Source organism: Catharus ustulatus, chromosome 2 (assembly GCF_009819885.2).
Source record: "Catharus ustulatus isolate bCatUst1 chromosome 2, bCatUst1.pri.v2, whole genome shotgun sequence".
Lineage (NCBI taxonomy): Eukaryota > Metazoa > Chordata > Aves > Passeriformes > Turdidae > Catharus > Catharus ustulatus.
In genome coordinates this window covers 16205557-16223051 of record NC_046222.1, presented here as the reverse complement: position 1 = coordinate 16223051, position 17495 = coordinate 16205557, and the positions used below count along the sequence as shown (strand labels likewise).

The 17495-nt window shown below is 58.8% G+C and overlaps 1 protein-coding gene across 11 annotated transcripts in view; it reads left to right on the top strand.

The window, feature by feature from the left end:
* The window catches only part of ARAP1 (ArfGAP with RhoGAP domain, ankyrin repeat and PH domain 1), a 36060-nt gene that overhangs the window by 6643 nt on the left and 11922 nt on the right, over nucleotides 1-17495 (top strand). For 9 of the 11 annotated variants that reach the window (XR_004416986.2, XR_004416987.2, XM_033051170.2 and 6 more), the window contains exons 2-14: nucleotides 1375-2126; nucleotides 8091-8230; nucleotides 9751-9818; nucleotides 10698-10798; nucleotides 11340-11510; nucleotides 13139-13208; nucleotides 13488-13608; nucleotides 13724-13929; nucleotides 14289-14395; nucleotides 14478-14677; nucleotides 14757-14842; nucleotides 15960-16142; nucleotides 17079-17253. Coding sequence is in view for 9 of the 11 variants with exons in the window: in XM_033051170.2 (XP_032907061.1) it covers nucleotides 1453-2126; nucleotides 8091-8230; nucleotides 9751-9818; nucleotides 10698-10798; nucleotides 11340-11510; nucleotides 13139-13208; nucleotides 13488-13608; nucleotides 13724-13929; nucleotides 14289-14395; nucleotides 14478-14677; nucleotides 14757-14842; nucleotides 15960-16142; nucleotides 17079-17253 (2302 nt within the window). In the remaining 2 variants the exon portion in view is untranslated. Of the gene's footprint in view, nucleotides 1-1374; nucleotides 2127-3584; nucleotides 3730-8090; nucleotides 8231-9750; nucleotides 9819-10697; nucleotides 10799-11339; nucleotides 11511-13138; nucleotides 13209-13487; nucleotides 13609-13723; nucleotides 13930-14288; nucleotides 14396-14477; nucleotides 14678-14756; nucleotides 14843-15959; nucleotides 16143-17078; nucleotides 17254-17495 lie in introns of those variants that run through there. The other 2 variants (XM_033051171.2, XM_033051176.2) reach the window with 2 other exon arrangements.

The window sequence follows — 17495 nt, the reverse complement described above, 5'->3', positions numbered from 1 at the left end:
GGTGGGAGAGAGAATTTTATTCTTACTCTGGGATTTTTGTGGTGCTGGTTGGGGATGCTAGAACCAGTCGGTGCAGCTGATTGCTCTGGTGCTGCTGATTGCTCTGGTGCTACCAGCAAGGAGGCACAGGGGGTCAGTCAGCCCTGGGTTCCTGTTGCTCCTTCCTTGGACACTTGGTCCCTGGAGCTTGAAGTAAAACCAAACTGTGCCACGAAGTGCCAGGGAGGTGGCACTGTGGCCACATCCCAGCATCACCACTGGGATGATGGTGTCTCAAGGGTAGGGGTCACTGGCTGTGGGGTGCCTCAGGCTCAGCAGCATTCAGTTAGTGCTGGGTCAAGAATGAGCCTTGCTCAGCTGTGCACTTTGCACCGAAACCGCAAGTGCTGCAGAGTGCTGGGACCTGCCTGAGTCACACAGAAAATGTGACTCTGAACAGCAGATCAGACTGGCCTATTTACGGCTCCAGGAAATCCTCAAGCTCCTTCTCAGCAGGTCTAAAAAAACCTCCAGCAAACCCAAAATAAGATGGTGCCGGAGTCACTAGCAGTGCTGTGTGTGCCAGCATGACGGGATCTGCCTCCTGCCTGGAGCCTGCTGAGGCCATGATGCTGGTGGGTGGGAAGGGCAGGGTATCCCATCTGCTACTTTTGGGGATAACAGGGATTTGCCCTGCCAACAGCTACGGTGTGGGATGGGTGTTCTGCTCCAGGATGTGGGATACCAAGTGAACCCCCATGTCCCAAGCTCTGGATGCCACAAGGGCATTCTGCTGGCACTCCAGGGTGCCATGCTAGAGCAATGACAAGGACAGATAGGGCTCTGGAGTTGGGAGCAATGCCATGGTGGGCACATGGTCTGTGAGGTGGGGTTTGGTGTGGTTTGAGCTGGGGGCTCCAGTGGCAGCACTTTGCCACTGGCTGTGGTGGGGACGGCCTGGGAGAGGGGACAGCATTCTGGATCCAACTGTCCATGTCACTCCATCCTGGCTTGCTGCTGTAAACCAGGGGAGCTGCATCCTGGAGGGTGACAGCCCTGAGGTGCAGCCAACAGCATATTCAGGCATATTCCCTGATTATCCACAATGTGGATAATCCCCCACTGCTCTGTCCCACAGCCCAAATGTCACCCCCTGACACCATGCTGGGGCCCCATGGTGTCTTCACCTCTAAAGGGATGGCACCTATGTTTCATTGCCTAAACTGGGACCCTCCAGCATTTCCCTGCAGCCCCCAAGGACTGGAGAATCCTGGGGACACAGTGTGGTTGGAGGCCATAGGAAAACCAGGATGCTTCACTGGGAATGTTGGTTTTGGGACTCAAGGCTTCACTTGGTTCGTGTTTGGGGACTGATCCTGATGTCTCCATTTCCAGGTCCTGATGTCATCCTGAGCCTCGCTGGCAACGGAAGATGCACTGAGTGGTGCGGGTTTCTGTGGCCAGCCCCCTGCCATGGAGGAGGAGGGATCTCTGCCGGTGGCCGCCTGGCTGTCTGCCCTCCACCTCGACCAGTATGTGGAGAACTTCCAGCAAAGTGACCTGTGGTCAGTGTGGGACTGCCGGGCTCTGACGGACGAGAGGCTCACCCGCCTCGGGGTGCTGCTGCCCGGCCACCGCCGCCGCATCCTCCTGGGGTTGCAGAAAGCCTTTGCTGAGGCCTCGCTGCCCGCCGGGACTCAGCAGCCCCCTGCCAGTAAACCTGTCCCCATGAAGCGCCACATCTTCCGTGTGAGCGCTGCAACAGGGCAGGAGCAGCCGGAGCCCCGGTGCCCGCCGGTGGCCGGTGGGACCCCACTGCTGGAGCCAGAGCGGGGTGCAAGCCTCACCCAGCTGCCCCCACCCATTCCACCCAGGGTGGGCTGCCGTCCCCCCCTCAAATTCTCATCATCGCTATCTGGGGGCAGCCCCGAGCCCCCTCCTGCATCCTGCAGCCATCTCCCAGCCCTAGAGGAGCCCTCTCCACCGGTGCTTGGGGAGAAGCCCCCTGCTGACAGCAGGGCGAGACCCCCATTGCCACCGCTGCCAGCCAAGCGACACCAACTGGAAACCAAGTGCCAGAGCCTGAAGGGCCCCCCACTGCCTGACCGCCCTCCCGAGCTCCCCCCAAGGGCTGTGTCCCAGAGGAGGTAAGGGGGTGGCAGGGGTGGGGGCATGCCCCAAGGCAGCAGGGTCTATGTGGGGGGTACTGTGATGTGGGTGGGACCCTTGAGGTCAAGGGAACCTACACCCTCTCCAGACCTTAGCACATTTCCTGGGAGTACCTCCACCCCAGAGCTCAGCACATTTGGGAGTACCCCCAGCCCCAGCACATCCCATGACGGTACTAACCCACCCCCCAACCCCAGCATAACTCCTCGGGGTACCCCTGCCCCACATTTCCCCGGGCTACCAGCATGGGTGGGAGGTGATGGGGAGGTGGTGCTGAGATATTTATTTTGGCTGTGGCTGGATATATCCATCCTGATCATCCCAGTCACCCAGGTCACCCCAGCCTGGCATGGGCTGGGGTGCAGTCTCCACAACAATGTCTTACCCCCTGCCTTACCCCCACCTGCAAATGTAGGCAGTGCTGAAGCCCGCGGAACTCTTGACACCAGTGGGTGCAAGACAGTGAACTGCAGAGCACAGGGAACATGGAGCAAAGCTGTTGCCAGCTGCTGTGGCCAGATGACATTGGGAGCCGGCTGGAATTTTGGGACAGCAGTGCTTGCAACCCTACCTTTGATGTCCCAACTCCCCACTCCCAAATCCTGCAGAACGCAGGCAGATGTGGAGTGAGAACTAGGACTGCAGTTTGGAGGGGGCAGATGAGCTCCTGGGTGCCATCACCCTGCCAGGGTGAGGTGGGGGAATGTCAGCAAGCCTATGTGGCCCCCCTGCCCTGGGAGTCTCCTCCCCTGCAATCTCCCCAACACACACAGACCCTAAGGGATATGTTCCTGGAGCTGGGGTGTCTAGCTGGTCCCCTGAGGGTATCCTGGGAGTGGGCTGGGTTTGTCCTGACTGATGGTGCTGGATGGGACCCTGTGTGTAGTCAGGATGAGAATGGGAGGGCCGGTGGCTGGGCTCTCCCTCCAGCTTCCCATCCTTGTGTCCCAGTGGGTTTTTTGTGGTAAGGTGGATGGAGGTGATCCCTCTGCTCGTGGAGGGAGTGGGCTGGGATGCTGAGCTGGGGAGGGGGCTCAGGCAGCTGATGTGGGGGACTGGCATGCCATGGGATGGGCAGCATCTTGGGGCTCCTTGGACTCCAGATCGAGTGTCCATCCTGGCACCCCAGGAACTGTTCCCACCACTGCGTTTCTGCACCGAGATAGTCACCCAAATCCTCCTGGAGCCACTCTCCATCCCGCCCTGGCCAGGAGGGTACCCGGGCATGACGAAGCCAATAGCCGCCACTTCGGTGCAAGCTGTGCTGGTTTAGTGCTGGACGTGCCGTGGGTTTGGTACTTGCCCTGCTGGTTCGGTGCCAGCTGTGCCGTGGGTTTAGTACCGTCCTTGCTGGGTGTTCGGTGCCAGCCATGCCCGAGTTCTGGCACTGCCGTGCCGTGGGTTCCCACTGGCAGTACCGAGGATTTGGTGCCGGACACGCCGCTGCTCCGGCCAGCTCAGGAAGTTTTGCTGCGGGGCAGGAAGTGCCGGTGCCGGGGGTGAGAAGCTGCGCTCCCCGCCGGCCTCCCCCAGCCCTGCCGTGCTGCAGCTCGGTGCCACCAATTCCTGTCGCCCGCCCAGGTAGGAGGGCACGGCTGGCACCGTGCCGGGCGTGCCGTGCAGCAGCAGCGGCGGGGGCCGCGGCGGAGGGATTTTTGGGATGGGATCGAGCGCTGCCGGCGCTACTGGGTGCGAGTTTCGCTTTGGCTCCAGGGTGTTTCCTGCCTGGCCCGTGTGTCCCCGGGCATTGTTGGTCGCTCCGTTCCTGTCCCCCGGGACGGGCGCTCTTGCCGCGGAACAGGCGCTGCCCAACCTGGCACGGCATCCCGAAGGCGGTGCGCTTGGACTCGGGATTCCCCCCTGGAGCTGCCCCGCGGGATCTGGGGGTGCTGCAGGGGATTCAGGACGGGATGAGCCTATGGCCTCGCCAGGCTGAACAGCACCCTCAGGACACAAAGGTGCTCCAGTGGCTTGGGGGACTCTGGGGTCACTGTGGCAGAGCCCTGGGGGCTGTGCCAGCCCGGGACAGGGGGTGGCCACAGGGCTCTGGCACCTGGTGTGCTGTGATGCACTCGTAACATACAGATTACACCTATGTGTTGGAGCTTGATAGCGTCAAAAGGGAATATGTATGGGTGTATGTGTCTATATATATTTCTCACATAGATCTTGATGCTGTAGTGAATATATACAGGAGTACATCTGTGCATCCATATATATGTTATATGTATATTATATGGATATATTGGGGAGTTCGGAACTAACCAGTTGAACCCCAAAACTCTGATTTTAAAAGTCACTTTAATTGTATGACCAGAAATATATTGGCTATAGGTGGGTTCTTGTTTTGAGAACATTTTAAAAATAAAGAGCTATAATTTCCTAAGAAATTCTTACCTCTGAGGGTGGTGAGGCCCTGGCACAGGCTGCCCAGAGAAGCTGTGGCTACCCCATCCCTGGAAATGTTCAAAGCTAGGTTGGATAGGCTTGGAGTAATCTGGGATTGTAGGTGTCCCTGCCCAAGATGAGCTTTAAAGTCCTTTCCCAACCAAACCATTCCATGGTTCTATGACTCTGGCCATGGTGCCTGGCTATGCCTGTGGGTGGAGGAGATGCCGTGGTGCAGGACAGCTGGCATGGACAAGGGCTGCATTCAGGAGGGTGAGGGTGAGTCACCCTGTGGCGGGTGTTGGGTCCTGGCTCTACGTGTGGGGCAGCAACTGCTGGGAGCTTGGGAAGTTATCCACACTGGGGCTCCCCAGAGCGATGGGTGACCGGCTAAAGTGCCCTGTGCTGGGTCAGAGGGAGCTCCACAGCCCTAGGGTGCTGCTGTTGGCTCCAAACCCTTCTCCTGCCTCCTAGCTGGGTGCCTGCAGCCAGTGAACAAGAAAGGCCTGGGGTTGGAGGGGATACTGCTGGGCTGCCCAAGGACCAACAACAGTGGGGGATGCTTTGCCCGTGTTGGGATTGATGGTTTCTCATGTCTGGATGATCCTTGCCCATGCTGAGTTGATGCCCACATCAGGGTGATGTTTGCCCAGGTCTGGATGGTACTTGCCCACATCAGGGTGATGCTCACCATCCAGGACAGGGCTGGAGCTCTTTGCCAGCAGCTGTGAGGCAGCTGCGTTGGTCTGGCCATGTCTGGGTGGCAATGAGACCCCACCATAACCTCTTGTGGAGGTGGGAGTGCCCATGGGGGAGGGACCTCTGAGAACGAGGGCTGAGGAAGAGCCGGAGCACCCCTATGTATGCAGACAGCCTGGCAGCAGAGCAAGTGACCTGGGAATTTCTTGGGGTGACACCACCCACCCATCTCCCCTCACTTCCGGCTGTGCTGCCGTGGTCCCTGCGCTTCCTCCTAGCTGCTTGCAGAGCCATATTGTGGTTTCCTCCAGGCCATGTTCACCTCCGGGTTCTCACCATCCCCCCAAACCCTGGGCCACTCCAGGCACTCCTGTGCATCGAGGTGATCGGATCACCCCAGCCCTGCTGGGTGTGGGATGTGTGAGATACTACCTCCAACTGTGTTTGACATTGGGAGCTCTCTCTCACCAGTTCCAGACTTGGCACCCTCCCAGTGCCAGCAGCGGGGATGTGAGCCCCCCAGTTTTGGCCACTGATGGCTCAGACCTAGACACCCCACAGAGGATCCCATGAACAGTGGGTGCTCATGTCTTGTCATTGAGGGGCACACCTTCTCCATGCCCAGGGGACGGTCTAGGGATTATAGCAGCCCTCCAAGCAGCTGGGGGGGGGGCGTTTGTAGAAAATGATGTCCAAGGAAGTGATGACAGAAAACTCATTTTCAGAGGGCTGGGTGAGCTGGGCAGGGGTGGTGGCCTGGGCAGAGGTTTGGCTTTGGGGTGGTGCCTGTGGGAGAGCAGCCCTCTCTTCCCCCCTCAGAAGAGAGGCTGTCCTAGATAAAGAACAGCAGATAAGGTGCTGCTCAGATAAAGGGCAGTACATAAGGCACTGGTTTGCCACTTCTCTAATGGCAGAGGTGGAACCAGCCAGCCTGGACCAGGTCTGGCATCCTTTGGGCATGGTTGCATGGGAGTCCAGGGGGTGATAGGGCACCCACGCTACCCCATGAAGCCCAGAGATGCTACAGCAGCAGATGATGACATGGAGAGCAGGCAGACCAGTGGAGAGGGTGTTTTGGGGAACTGGGGTGTTACTTGCTATTTGTTATGTTATGAGCTCTGTGGGTGCTCATCCTGCTGGTTCCTGGGATGGTGGGGCTAGGGGCTGGACAGAACAGGGGCTGAGCCAGAAACCCTCCTGAGAAGTCCCCATCCAGGACATGGGGGTTGTCCTGGCCTGGGGCTTGTCGTCTCACTGCTGGCCATGGAGCTTGTGCCCCCCAACCACACCCCAGGGGCAAACACCATCCTGGGTGGCTGCACAGATGCAGACCCCAGCCAGGCTCTTGCTGAAGGCTCTGTGACTTGTGCAGTGTCACCTCCATGTCTCTGGGTCTCTGCACACTGGGGTGCTCCAGCAGCTCCTGCCTGGTGGTGTTGGGAGCAGTGTTGCTCCACTGCCCACACTCCCCTGCCCATGCTCCCCTCCTTCCCTGCCAGCATTCCATAATGTATGGATGGTTGTGGCTGGTTCCCATGGAAATAGCTGCTGAGAAATGAGGTCAGGCTGACCCAGGGAGAGCCAGCCCTCCCATCTCCCCTGCTTCCTGCTCCAGCCAGGGAGAAATTTCTTCTCCAGCTCACCCCAAGCTAAGGGAAACTCCTGTGCATGAGCCATGGTGCTGGGAGGCACATCCCCAGAAACCATGGGGTGCTGATGGCATCCTTGGCCATAGAATTGTGAGATTGGATGGGACCTTAAAGCTCATTTAATTCCACCCCCTGCCAAGGGCAGGGACACCTCCGACTAGACCAGGTTGCTCTGAGCCCCATCCCACCTGGCCTCGAACATTTGCAGGCAGGAGGCAGTCACAGATTGTCTGGGCAACCTGTGCCAGGGCCTCACCACCCACAGAGGGAGGAACTTCTTCCCAGTATCCAGTCTAACCAGGTGTTCTTCTTGTGGCTGCAGTGGGAGGTAGCTGGGGCAAGGATGGGGATGGTGCCAGCATGCAACTCCCCTGGGGCTCACCTACCTGGGGCTTGGTGTTGAAATTCTGCCCACTGCCTCTGCCCTCTCCCTGGATTCAGGGATGCTCCAAATGTACCTTGTATTTTTATACCCTGGAGAAACTTCTTAATTTCCTGTCCTTGAAAACACCATTACCCCAGAGGTTTCTGTGGATTGCCTGTCACCTTTGAGTCTCAGGAAGGCAGGAGGCAAGGAACAGGAGGTGGGAGTGGCTGAGCCCAGCTGCTCAGGGGCTTTGTGGAGAGGACAGTCCCCATGGTCCCTCTCCCCACTGGTCAAGGTTTTGGGGCTGGGAGCATGGCTCACTGAGTCAGGAGAAGCTCCATTTCCAGGATTTCTTGCTGCTATCATAGCAGCCACCCTGGATCTCCAGAGTCCACCCCACCATAAGGAAGCTGGTGGAACAGAGCATCCCTAGGACCCCTATCCTGCTCAAGGAACCCTGCGGCCACCTGCAAACCAGAGAAGGAAGCGGCTCTGCCATTGTTTAGACTAGAGGAAAGAAAACAACCTGCTCTGGGATGTGGCTTCAAGGCTGTGGGTGGCTTGGGGTGTCCCAGAGTCAGATAAGGATCCTGAGTTGTGGAGGACACACGGGGGAGTGAGGTTGGATGCCAGGAAAATATTTCTGGGCTAGAAGAGTAGTCATATAGCCCAAGCACAGGAAAGGCTTTGCCATGGAGTCTTAGGAATTGGTTTGTGGGTTTGGATCTGCTGGGGTTTGGTCCCTTTTGGGGGTCCTCTGTGACCCCCCTGCAGGTGTATCAGGTTGGGAAGTGAGGCAGGGGCTGGCATAAGGCAGTGCTTGCTCCTCTCTCCCACAGCACCCCTGCCAAAGAGGAGGTCCCCATCACTGAAAGAGCACCCGGTGTCACCCTGTCCTCCCTGCCTTGCACGAAGGCGCCAGCCCCGACGCCACCAGCGCTGCCCTCCAAGGCCACCCTTCCCTTTGTGCCAGAGTTTGGTGAGTACAAGGGGGGGGCCCTCCAGTCTTCCCCTGTCACAGATCTTCCCTTGGCATATCTAGCTGCCAATCCATCAGCATCCATTCCATCCCACGGGTGCTGTGCCTTCCTTCTTGTCAGTTTGTTCCTCTGTCCTTTCTGCAGTCTCTTTCTTCTCTATCCCCTTTCTTGCCTTCTGGGCTGGGGGTGTCAGGGGTGCAAGACCTGAGCTGGGGGACTTAGGGTGTGTGAGGTCTGAGCTGGGGGCTTCAAGGAAGGAGTGCAAGACCTGAGTTGGGAGTTTCAGGTGATGCAAGATGTGGACTGGGGGTTTGGGTGTAGCCTCTCCTGGGGCAGAGCGAAGGTTTCTGTGGGTGCTGGAAGTACCCACACACATTCACACAGGAAAAGTGAACATATCAGGAGGGTGAAATGCAGATGTCCCTGATTCTGGGGTCCCAGGACTGTGCCTTTCCATCCCCCAGCCCCATCCTCAGGGTGTCCCTGGGGCTCAGCCCACTGCAGGGAGGCAGTTCTGAGCTGGGGACCGCCATGGAAGGGTGAAGGTTTGGTCTCAGGATGCAGCCTTGGTTGGACTATATTTCAGCTGGAATAGCTCTGCTAGAAGGAAGAAGAAGGGCTGACTTGTGTGGGGTGCTGGGTGCCTCTCAAGGCCAGCAGCCCTGCAGGAAGCACCACTGGTTTAACTGGGAACTGGGGTGTGTTTCAGGAGCTGGGAAAAGCCATGGACAGGGAGTTTATCTGTCTGTTGGGGGGTACAGCGGGGAAAGCTGCTCACACCCTGATGAGTTTGGGATGCAGAGTCTGCAGGGGGTTTCTGTGGTGCCAAGGTGAGCATCTACCTGCACCCCTCAATCCCCTGCAGCCTGGGAGCATCCTTGCCTGCTGCCAGGGCCCAAACACCATAATCTGGGTTAGGGTTTTTGGAGGAATCTGCTCCAGATATTCAGTGGGATTTGGGAGTGTGTGTCTGCCAGGGCCAAGCTGTCTGGGGCCACTTGTTCCCTATGGGGTTACGGTCCTGACCAGGATTCCTGCTGGGTGCTGGTTGAAGATGAACCATCTCTTGCTCCCATCATCCTCTGGGATCTCATTTCCATGGTGCACAAGCTCGGGAGCTGATAAGTAATGGGAGAGGAGGAAAGGGAATCCACCCTGGAAAACAAGCTGTGGAAAAAGCCCCTGGGAACCCCCAGCAGCAGGAGCTTCCAGGCAGAGACATGAGAGCCTGGACAGGGCTGGGGCTGGTGTCACAAGTCCCCTTCTGGCAAGGCCAGGAGTGTCACGACAGTGGTGGGAGGTGCTACTAGCTGGACTTTGCCCTTTCCCTGCTCTTCCCCAAACTCTTTGATAAATCCCTTGTTGTCACAGGGATGGGGTGGTTATTTGCCAAGGGCAAAGCAAGAGGAAGGCAGCCATGCCTGCATCATCCTCCCCAAGGGCTGCAGGGTAGCAGGGGGAATTTGGACCCCTTGCTCCAAGCCAGCTGATTCCCAGCATCTTCCTTCTCCTTTGTCAGATGACTCAGACTACGAGGACTCGGCGTGGGAGGAGGAATTAGCCAGACCGGCGGGGGAGATGGCCAAGGTTGGTCCCACTGTGGGGCTGGAGGTGGGCAAGAGCTAGCAGAATGACTGGCCCTAAGGACAGGTACCAGCCTTGGGATGCTCCAGAGATACTGGTTAGGGCTGGAGGAGCATGTTGGCAGTGGCCAGAGAGGGGGTTCTGCCTCACTGAGCAACCACTGAGTCTCCCATGGGGGTTGGAACTCCAGGGTTTTCAAGGGAGCACCCACTGAATCTCCTATGGAGGTTGGAACTCCAGAGCTGGAACTGAGTTCTTCAGTGTCCTTGGGACATATCATCAGGTCTTTCAGTGGTACTGGAACACAAGGATCCTTAAGGTCTCACCCCAGTGTCCCAGGAAGCATTTACTGGATCCTCTGGGGCCTCTGGGGAGCACTCAGAGCTGTGCAGCGCCCTGCCACACTCATGTGCCCAGAGTGTGTGCAGGTAGACATCTCCAGCACTGCATCTTGAATGTCATCCCTGGATTGTGAATTTCCATCTGCCTCCCTCGCTCTCTGAGGTGGGAATGGATGGATGTGAGGAGTTTCAGAAGCTGCAGATCCCCCTGAGCACCTGAAGCCCCCATCTGCCTTTGCTTGGGAACACCAGGGCCAAGGAGGCAATGCCAGATTTCTCATGAAGCTCCAACATTTTTAACTGCTATAAATAACCATCCTGGTGTTCAGCTCCTCCTTTGACTGCACTGCCCTCTCTCTGTGAGCCTCAGCATGCCTCTCCTTGGGCACCCTGGCACCGTGGGCACCTGTTGAGCTGGGGATGGGCTGGTGACATGGCATTGTGCCACGTGCATTGTGTCTCCTTCCATCCACCCTGCACCCGCACGGTGCAGTGGGGGCACTAAGGAGACCCCATGTGTCACCCATGTGTGTCTCTGCAGGAGGATGCTGAGCCTAGGACGAGGAGACCACGATCCATGCGTTGCAGCCTCTTCAGTGAAGATGAGTTCGGCGAGGACCACCCCAGTGCATCCCCTGCCAAGTACGAGCTTGGCTGCCGTGCTGTGTGCAGGGGACGTGTGTGTGAGGCTGGTGACATGCTGTGTGTGTATAGGCAAGGGTTGTGTGTGCATGTACCAGGGAGTGTTTTTGTTTGTGTGTGGGGGTGTGAGCAAAGGTACAGAGCTCTTGTGCATGGCAGGGCAGGTGAGTGAACAGGTTCAGGGCTTCTAGTGTATGCACAGCTCCACAGTGTGTACACGCATGGGCACATGCAGGACCTGTGTGTGGGAGCATATGTGAGCAGAGAGCAGCTCTGTGGGTCATTGGGTTGGGGCTGCAGTCTTGGGGATGCCCCTGTTCTCCCTCCCAGAGCTGGGACTCAGGCCTGGGCTGTCCCTGGGACTGGGGGAATGCCGGGATCCCACTGAGGGACTGTCCCCAGTGTCCCCGCTTGCATACAGCTGGCCTGCATTGCCTGTGCCTCAGGGAAGGTCACAGGGAGGCTGAAGCATGCTGGGGAGCCTCAGCCCCTCCCGGGACCCACCAGCTCTTAACCCCCTCCCTCGGCTCCTCATCCCCAGTGGTGGCAGCAGCTGGAGTGACAGGGACCCCAGCCTGCACCCGTCTGCACCCGACACCTTCCCTGGCAGCAGCTCCGACACATTCAGTGACAGCATGGAGGGCACCAGTGCCACCGCCTCGCTGTCACCCACCATCAGAGCAGGGTGGCTGGACAAGAACCCACCACAGGGGTGAGTGATGTACTGGGGGTCCCTGTGTGACACGGAAGGGTGATTGTCCCCTCCTTTTCTCGCCTGCATTTCCTGCTCATGGGGGTGTACTTTTGCTTTGGTGAAAATCCATTGCTAGGGGTTCCTTCCACTCCTTTCTAGCCTGTGATTTAGGTTAAAACCACCCATTTTTTGTGAAAGACCCTTTCTCAGAGCAGGTGCCACCAGTTGTACTGACTTTGCTGAGAAGGGGAGGCTGCAGCTCGAGCTTCCTCTCTGACCCTGCATCACTGGGAAAAGAGCTGCTTTTCCTCTGGGGGAGCCCTGGTCACAAGAAAAACTGTCAGGGATGAGGTGGGGTGTTTGGGCTGAGCTGTGCATTTGGGATTGTTGGGTTTGCCGCAGGAGGAGGTGGTGATAGCCCCTATTGCATGGGATGGCAGCCCCAAATCTCGGGCTCATGGTGGAAAATCAGAGTGATGCAGCAGTAAAACAGGGGAAGTGCTGGGCTCGTGTCTGTGTGCTCCAGGGTGAGCAAGCCAGAGAGTCATGGGGAGGCCAGTGATCCCCTACGGAGTCCAGTGAACCCAGTGAGCACAACCAGCACAGTGTGCACAGAGAGCCCACTCAAAGAGCCCCTGCACTAGCTGGGACGCAACAATCAAGCAGGAGATGTGACAGATGTTTGGGGGCTTCTTAATCTGGGCTCAGGGGAAGCCCTGAGGCAGCAGTTCCACTGAGGAGGAAGCTCAGCTATTTGCAGCAGAGCAGCCGTGCTGTGGGGAAGTGAGAGCAGCTGGAAGTTCCCTGGGAAGCTGCTCCAACAAACCTTTCCTGAGTAAACAAGCGCTTGAGCAACTGTGTCCCTGCCACCACACCAGCCCCCAGCCCCACCAGCATTGGGGGTTCAGCCCCACTGACCTGGGGGTTCAGTGCTGGTAGGGGGAGCTTGCATGGCAGGGCTTGCTGTGTTGGAAAAGGCTTGGCTCCTCCTGCAGCCCTAATTCTAAAGAGATGGGTTGAAAAGTGTCTTGCCTTTCCCTGTAGTGTGTGGTTGGTCGGTCTGCACCCTCAGCTGGGGAGGGCAAAAGGGTCTCTGGTGGGCTCTCTTCCTGCCCCCAGAGGGTCCTGCTTCTCATCTGTATCCCTGTCCTGATACTGAAGCAGAGGGTTTCTCGCTGTGCTCTGGTGTCACTGACCCCTCCTGGAATGTGTCTCCTGGACTGAATCCTCCTGCCTGGCTGTTAGGGGCAGCCCTTGTTCTCAGCTCTGTGTTTTAATTGGTGCCTAGAGGAAAGCATGAAGTCCCCATTGCTATCCCCACCAGCAACATGAGGGCACAGGATCAAGGGCTGGGGACTTCAAGGGCTGGCTGGGACAGGCCTCTTATCCCTGTGCAGGATAGAGGAGTGGGGATATAGCACCAGATCAAGGGTTGGGGACACAGGGCAGAATGCAGGGCTGGGGATATCCTGGGGTGGGGACACGGCACATGATGGAGGGCTGGGGACATTGAGGGCTGGGGACACAGGATAGGATCAATGCTGAGGTGGCCCCAGGCTTTTGGCAACTGGGGCGTGAACACGCAAGCAGAATCATCCTGAGTTCAAGGGCATCCCCTCCAACGGGTCCCTCTGGTCCCCTCCCAGGTCCTACATCTACCAGAAGCGCTGGGTGAAGCTTGACGCTGACTACCTCCGCTATTTTGACAGTGAAAAGGTGGGTGGAGAAGGTGGATCTGGGGGTTTGGGATGAGAAGGTGGCAGAGGAGCTGCCCCAGCAGGGCCACCTCCCTCTGGGCATCCCAACTCGGAGATGTGGCTGTGCCAAGGGTCAATATCCCAGGGAGCAGCCATGGCTGGGTGGTGGGGATGAGATATGGAAGGCTCAGAGCCTCCTGAACATTGGAGCTGGAGCATTGGGAAGCCGGGGCATTAACCGCCCTGTTTCCCTGAGGCCACAGACATGAGCAGCGTGTCTCCCCACTCCCTGACCCAGGATACCTACTCCAAGGGGCTCATTCCCGTCTCCTCCATCTCCCGCGTCTCCAGCATTGGGGACCAGAAATTTGAGGTTGTCACCAACAACCGCAACTTCGTGTTCCGGGCCGAGAATGATGGTGAGTGACAGGGGTCCCTGTTCCCTAGCTGCTCTCCCTTCCCAGCCCAAGGGATGAGTCCCATTGGCTCCTGGCCCCAGGCTGAGCCTGACCCATCTCGCCTCTGCCCCTACAGCAGACCGCAACCAGTGGATAAGGACCCTGCAGCAGATTGCAGAGGAGCGGAAGAGCAAAGCTCCAGAGAGGACATCGATGTCCTTTGCCACCGACAGTGCCACTGAGCCAGCTGATAAGAGTGGCTTCCTGGAGCTGCGGGGCTTTAAGCACAAGCTCTTTGTGGTGGTGGTTGGGGACAAAGTGTTCCTTTACAAGAATGCAGAGGTGGGTTGCTGGGGGGGCTGTGGCACTATGGGGGACTCTGATGACATTTCAAGGGGGACCCCTTCCTTTTGCACTCTCAGCCTGAGCAGAGCAGCAGTGAGCCAGGGCACCCAGGCCCCTGCCATCCCTTAAATGGGACAGCATAGAAACCAATGGGTGCTGCCCTCTGAGCCCTTCTCTGCTGGCTCTGAGCCTTAGGATCTCCCAGGAGCATCACACCCACTGTAGCTGCTTCCAGAGTCTGTGGTGCCCTAGGTACTCCCAGGATGAGAGTTGGGCAGGGAAGGGACAGAGCTGTCCCAGCTCCCAGGCACTGGATCCCATCGTCCATCCCCCTTCTCATCCCTTGCCTACCCCAGGATTATCGGCTGGGGATTGGCATCACCTACATTGAGATGAATGTGGGGAACGTCAAGGAGGTGGATCGCCGGGGCTTTGACCTCACCACACCTTACAGGATCTTCAGGTGAGCCCAGGGTGGGGAGGGGGTGCTGAGGGTGCTGCCCACCCTGAGCCATGGTATGTCTCACCCCCATCCCTCCTGGCAGCTTCTCTGCTGACACGGAGCAGGAGAAGGAGGAATGGGTGGAGGCCATGCAGCAGTCCATCGCTGAGGCACTCTCCAACTCGGAGGTGGCCGAGAGGATCTGGGCAGCGGAGTCCAACCGCTTCTGTGCCGACTGCGGCTCCCCCAAACCCGACTGGGCCTCCATCAACCTCTGTGTTGTCATCTGCAAGAGATGTGCAGGTACCCATATCCAGAGGGGCACAAATGGGGATCCCTGGGGACCCCCAGATCTTTCCCTAATGGCTCATCTCACTGGCAGGGGAACACCGGGGATTGGGCCCGGGCATCACCAAAGTCCGGAGCCTGAAGATGGACAGGAAGGTGTGGACTGAGGAGCTGATCGAGGTAGTGGCACAGACCAGTCCCAAAAAGCCCTTTTGGGAGGTGACACCCTGTTCCCTGAGCATTATGGAGCAGCTGGCTGTGGGCTGGGGGGTGCTGGAGCCCCGCAGGGCTCTTCCAGGCTGATTCCAGCCCCTTGGGGGGACACCATGGGAGAGGACCCCCAGCAGCCTTTCCTTCTGTCCCTGCGGACCCCTGGCAGCCAGTTCAGCACGCCGGCTGAACAAGGACAAGCGGCCCTGGATGTGCCACGGACAGGCGGTGTCTCTGGCCGTGGGGACACGGCTGTGGGGCCGTGGCCGTGGGTTTGGAGCGGGGCCAGGGGCAGAGCACTCTGCCGGAGCGCCATGGCCGCCGGCGCGCTGGAATGTGCCGGCGCAGCCAGCGCCGGGAGTGAGTGGGCGGGGGGAGCTGGGATTCGTTTCAAGACCTAACCTGGCAGCCATTTCCCGCCGGCAGAGCCCGGCTGGTTCCGTTCTTCTTCCCATCCATCCTGCTCCGATCCTGCATTCCTGCTCGGCGTCCCACCCGCGCAGCCCCCGCCTCCAGCACTGCCTGCTCCCCGAGCTCCCAAACGCTTCCAGCTGCTGCCTGCGGCTGCTCCCTTTCCCCTCCCCTCTCTGGGAACGCTGCCTGAAACCACTCCAGCATCCCCAGGCCCCAGCTCGCCCCTCCTCGACTCCGGCATGTACCCATTCCACCCCTAAGAGCTGCGGGCTGCTGGCAGTCTCCCGTGGGTGTTGCGGTGATGTGGGTCTCCCTGACAAACCTCCTCAGCTGTGGGTAGCGGGGTGGCAAAGGGCCACCAAAAGCGCTTTGAATCTGTCCCCGTGGATACCGAGCACCACCCCACCTCTCACAGCTGGGTGCTGCTTTCCAGATGTGTTTTTCCGGGGCAGGAAGGGGAGTTGGCGGCTATGGGGGCTGTCAGATGCTGCATGCCTGCAGTGGGTCGGTACACCTGCACCCTGCCCACTCACACTCCCCATTCCCCTACACCACCCATGCTCTTCCTGCACCCCACTGTTCCTCCGGGGCAGCACCCTGCCCCCAGCAAAGTCCCCCACACATGCCCCAATAGTATTGTCACGCTGGTGTCTCCTTGTCCTTGTCCCCACAGCTCTTCCAGCAGTTTGGCAATGTGACGGCCAACCAGTTTTGGGCTGCAAATGTGCCTCCCAGTGAGGCCATCAGCCCCACCAGCAGCAGCCAGGAGAGGAGGCGCTTCCTCATCGCCAAATACCGGGAGGGCAAGTACCGCCACTACCACCCGCTCTTCGGCAACCAGGAGGAGCTTGACAGGGTCAGTGGCCCCCAGGGATGGGCACCCGCTTGGGGGTTCTGCCTGGGTGCAAAGTGGTGCTGAGCTGGTGTCTTGAACCTCTTTTGGGAGTGAAGTCTGTGTCCAAGCAGACTGCCCACCATCCCTCCCTGCCTGTATCCTCCTAGCCCCCACTGCACACCCTGTGTTCTCACTGTGCACCCCAAGCCAAAGCCTGGGGTCTGCAGGAGGGATGAGCCAGCTGTGGCGACAGGGTAACATCTCTGCCATGGGGCGTAACCAGCTTCATGCCCAGGCTGGAGAGCCTAGTCCAAGATGGGATCTCCCTACCACAGCCAGGCAGCCCAAGGGTTTATCTCTCCCTGGCTTGGAGATTGTTTTGGGGTCAAGCCCTTGGCTGGATTGGGCTTAGGGAAGCTGGTGCTGGGGGTACACCCCAGCTGAGGCAACTTGACATTCCTCTCCAGGAATACCTGGCCGGCACTCCTAATCACCAGCCAAGGCACCTATTCCCTGTGCTGCTGGCAGGGTGCCAGCAGAGTCACACAGGGAATATCACGCAAGGAATGCCATCCTGGCACTCTGACTGCTGACTTTCACCTCCTGCTCTGCCATGCAGGCTTTGCCCCTGCCATGGCTTCTCCAGTGTTTGCACAAGCGGTGGGGGTACACGGGGGGCCCAGGCAGCCAAGGGAATTCGCATGTGGGCTTGTTTGTTTTCCTACTCTGGCTCGGCCGGCCCGCCCTGCTGCCGTATGACTTCACTCTGGCTCCTTAAGGGAGGGATTCGCTGCCGGCTCCAAAGTTTTTCTCCCAGTTTGAGCCTCCTTTGTTCTGACCAGGCGGCCGGGGGGCCGGCAGCTCACTGCACTCACCCGGCTCCTTTTGCTGGGGGTCTCCTCCTCCTCCTTGGTGGGAGCCACTGGCTTCACCGCTGCCCTCCTGGCTCTGCGGCAGGCTCTGTGTGCGGCTGTCACCACCAGTGACCTGGCAGAGACGCAGGCTCTGCTCTTCTGTGGGGCATCGGTGACCTGTGACACCGGGGACCCTCAGTGCCCAACGCCCCTGGCCCTGGCTGAGAGAAGTGGGCAGCGGCTGCAGATGGAGTTCCTGCTCCACAACAAAACCTCAGGTAAGGGCTGACACCCTTGAAGCTCCACCACGGGCTCACACCCACTGACAACATTCCTGGAGTTGCTGCTGGGGTATTCGGAGGGACACAGCTATGTTTGGAGCTGATCCCAGCTCTGTGTTCTGCCCAGCAGCTTCCTGGTAGGAGGCTCTCCGTCTGCTGGCACTGTTGAGGGTCTGTGTTCCCCGTGAGAGGGAAGAGAGGCTTTGGGGAGCCCCTGTGCCCCTGGGGGCTCAATCCCA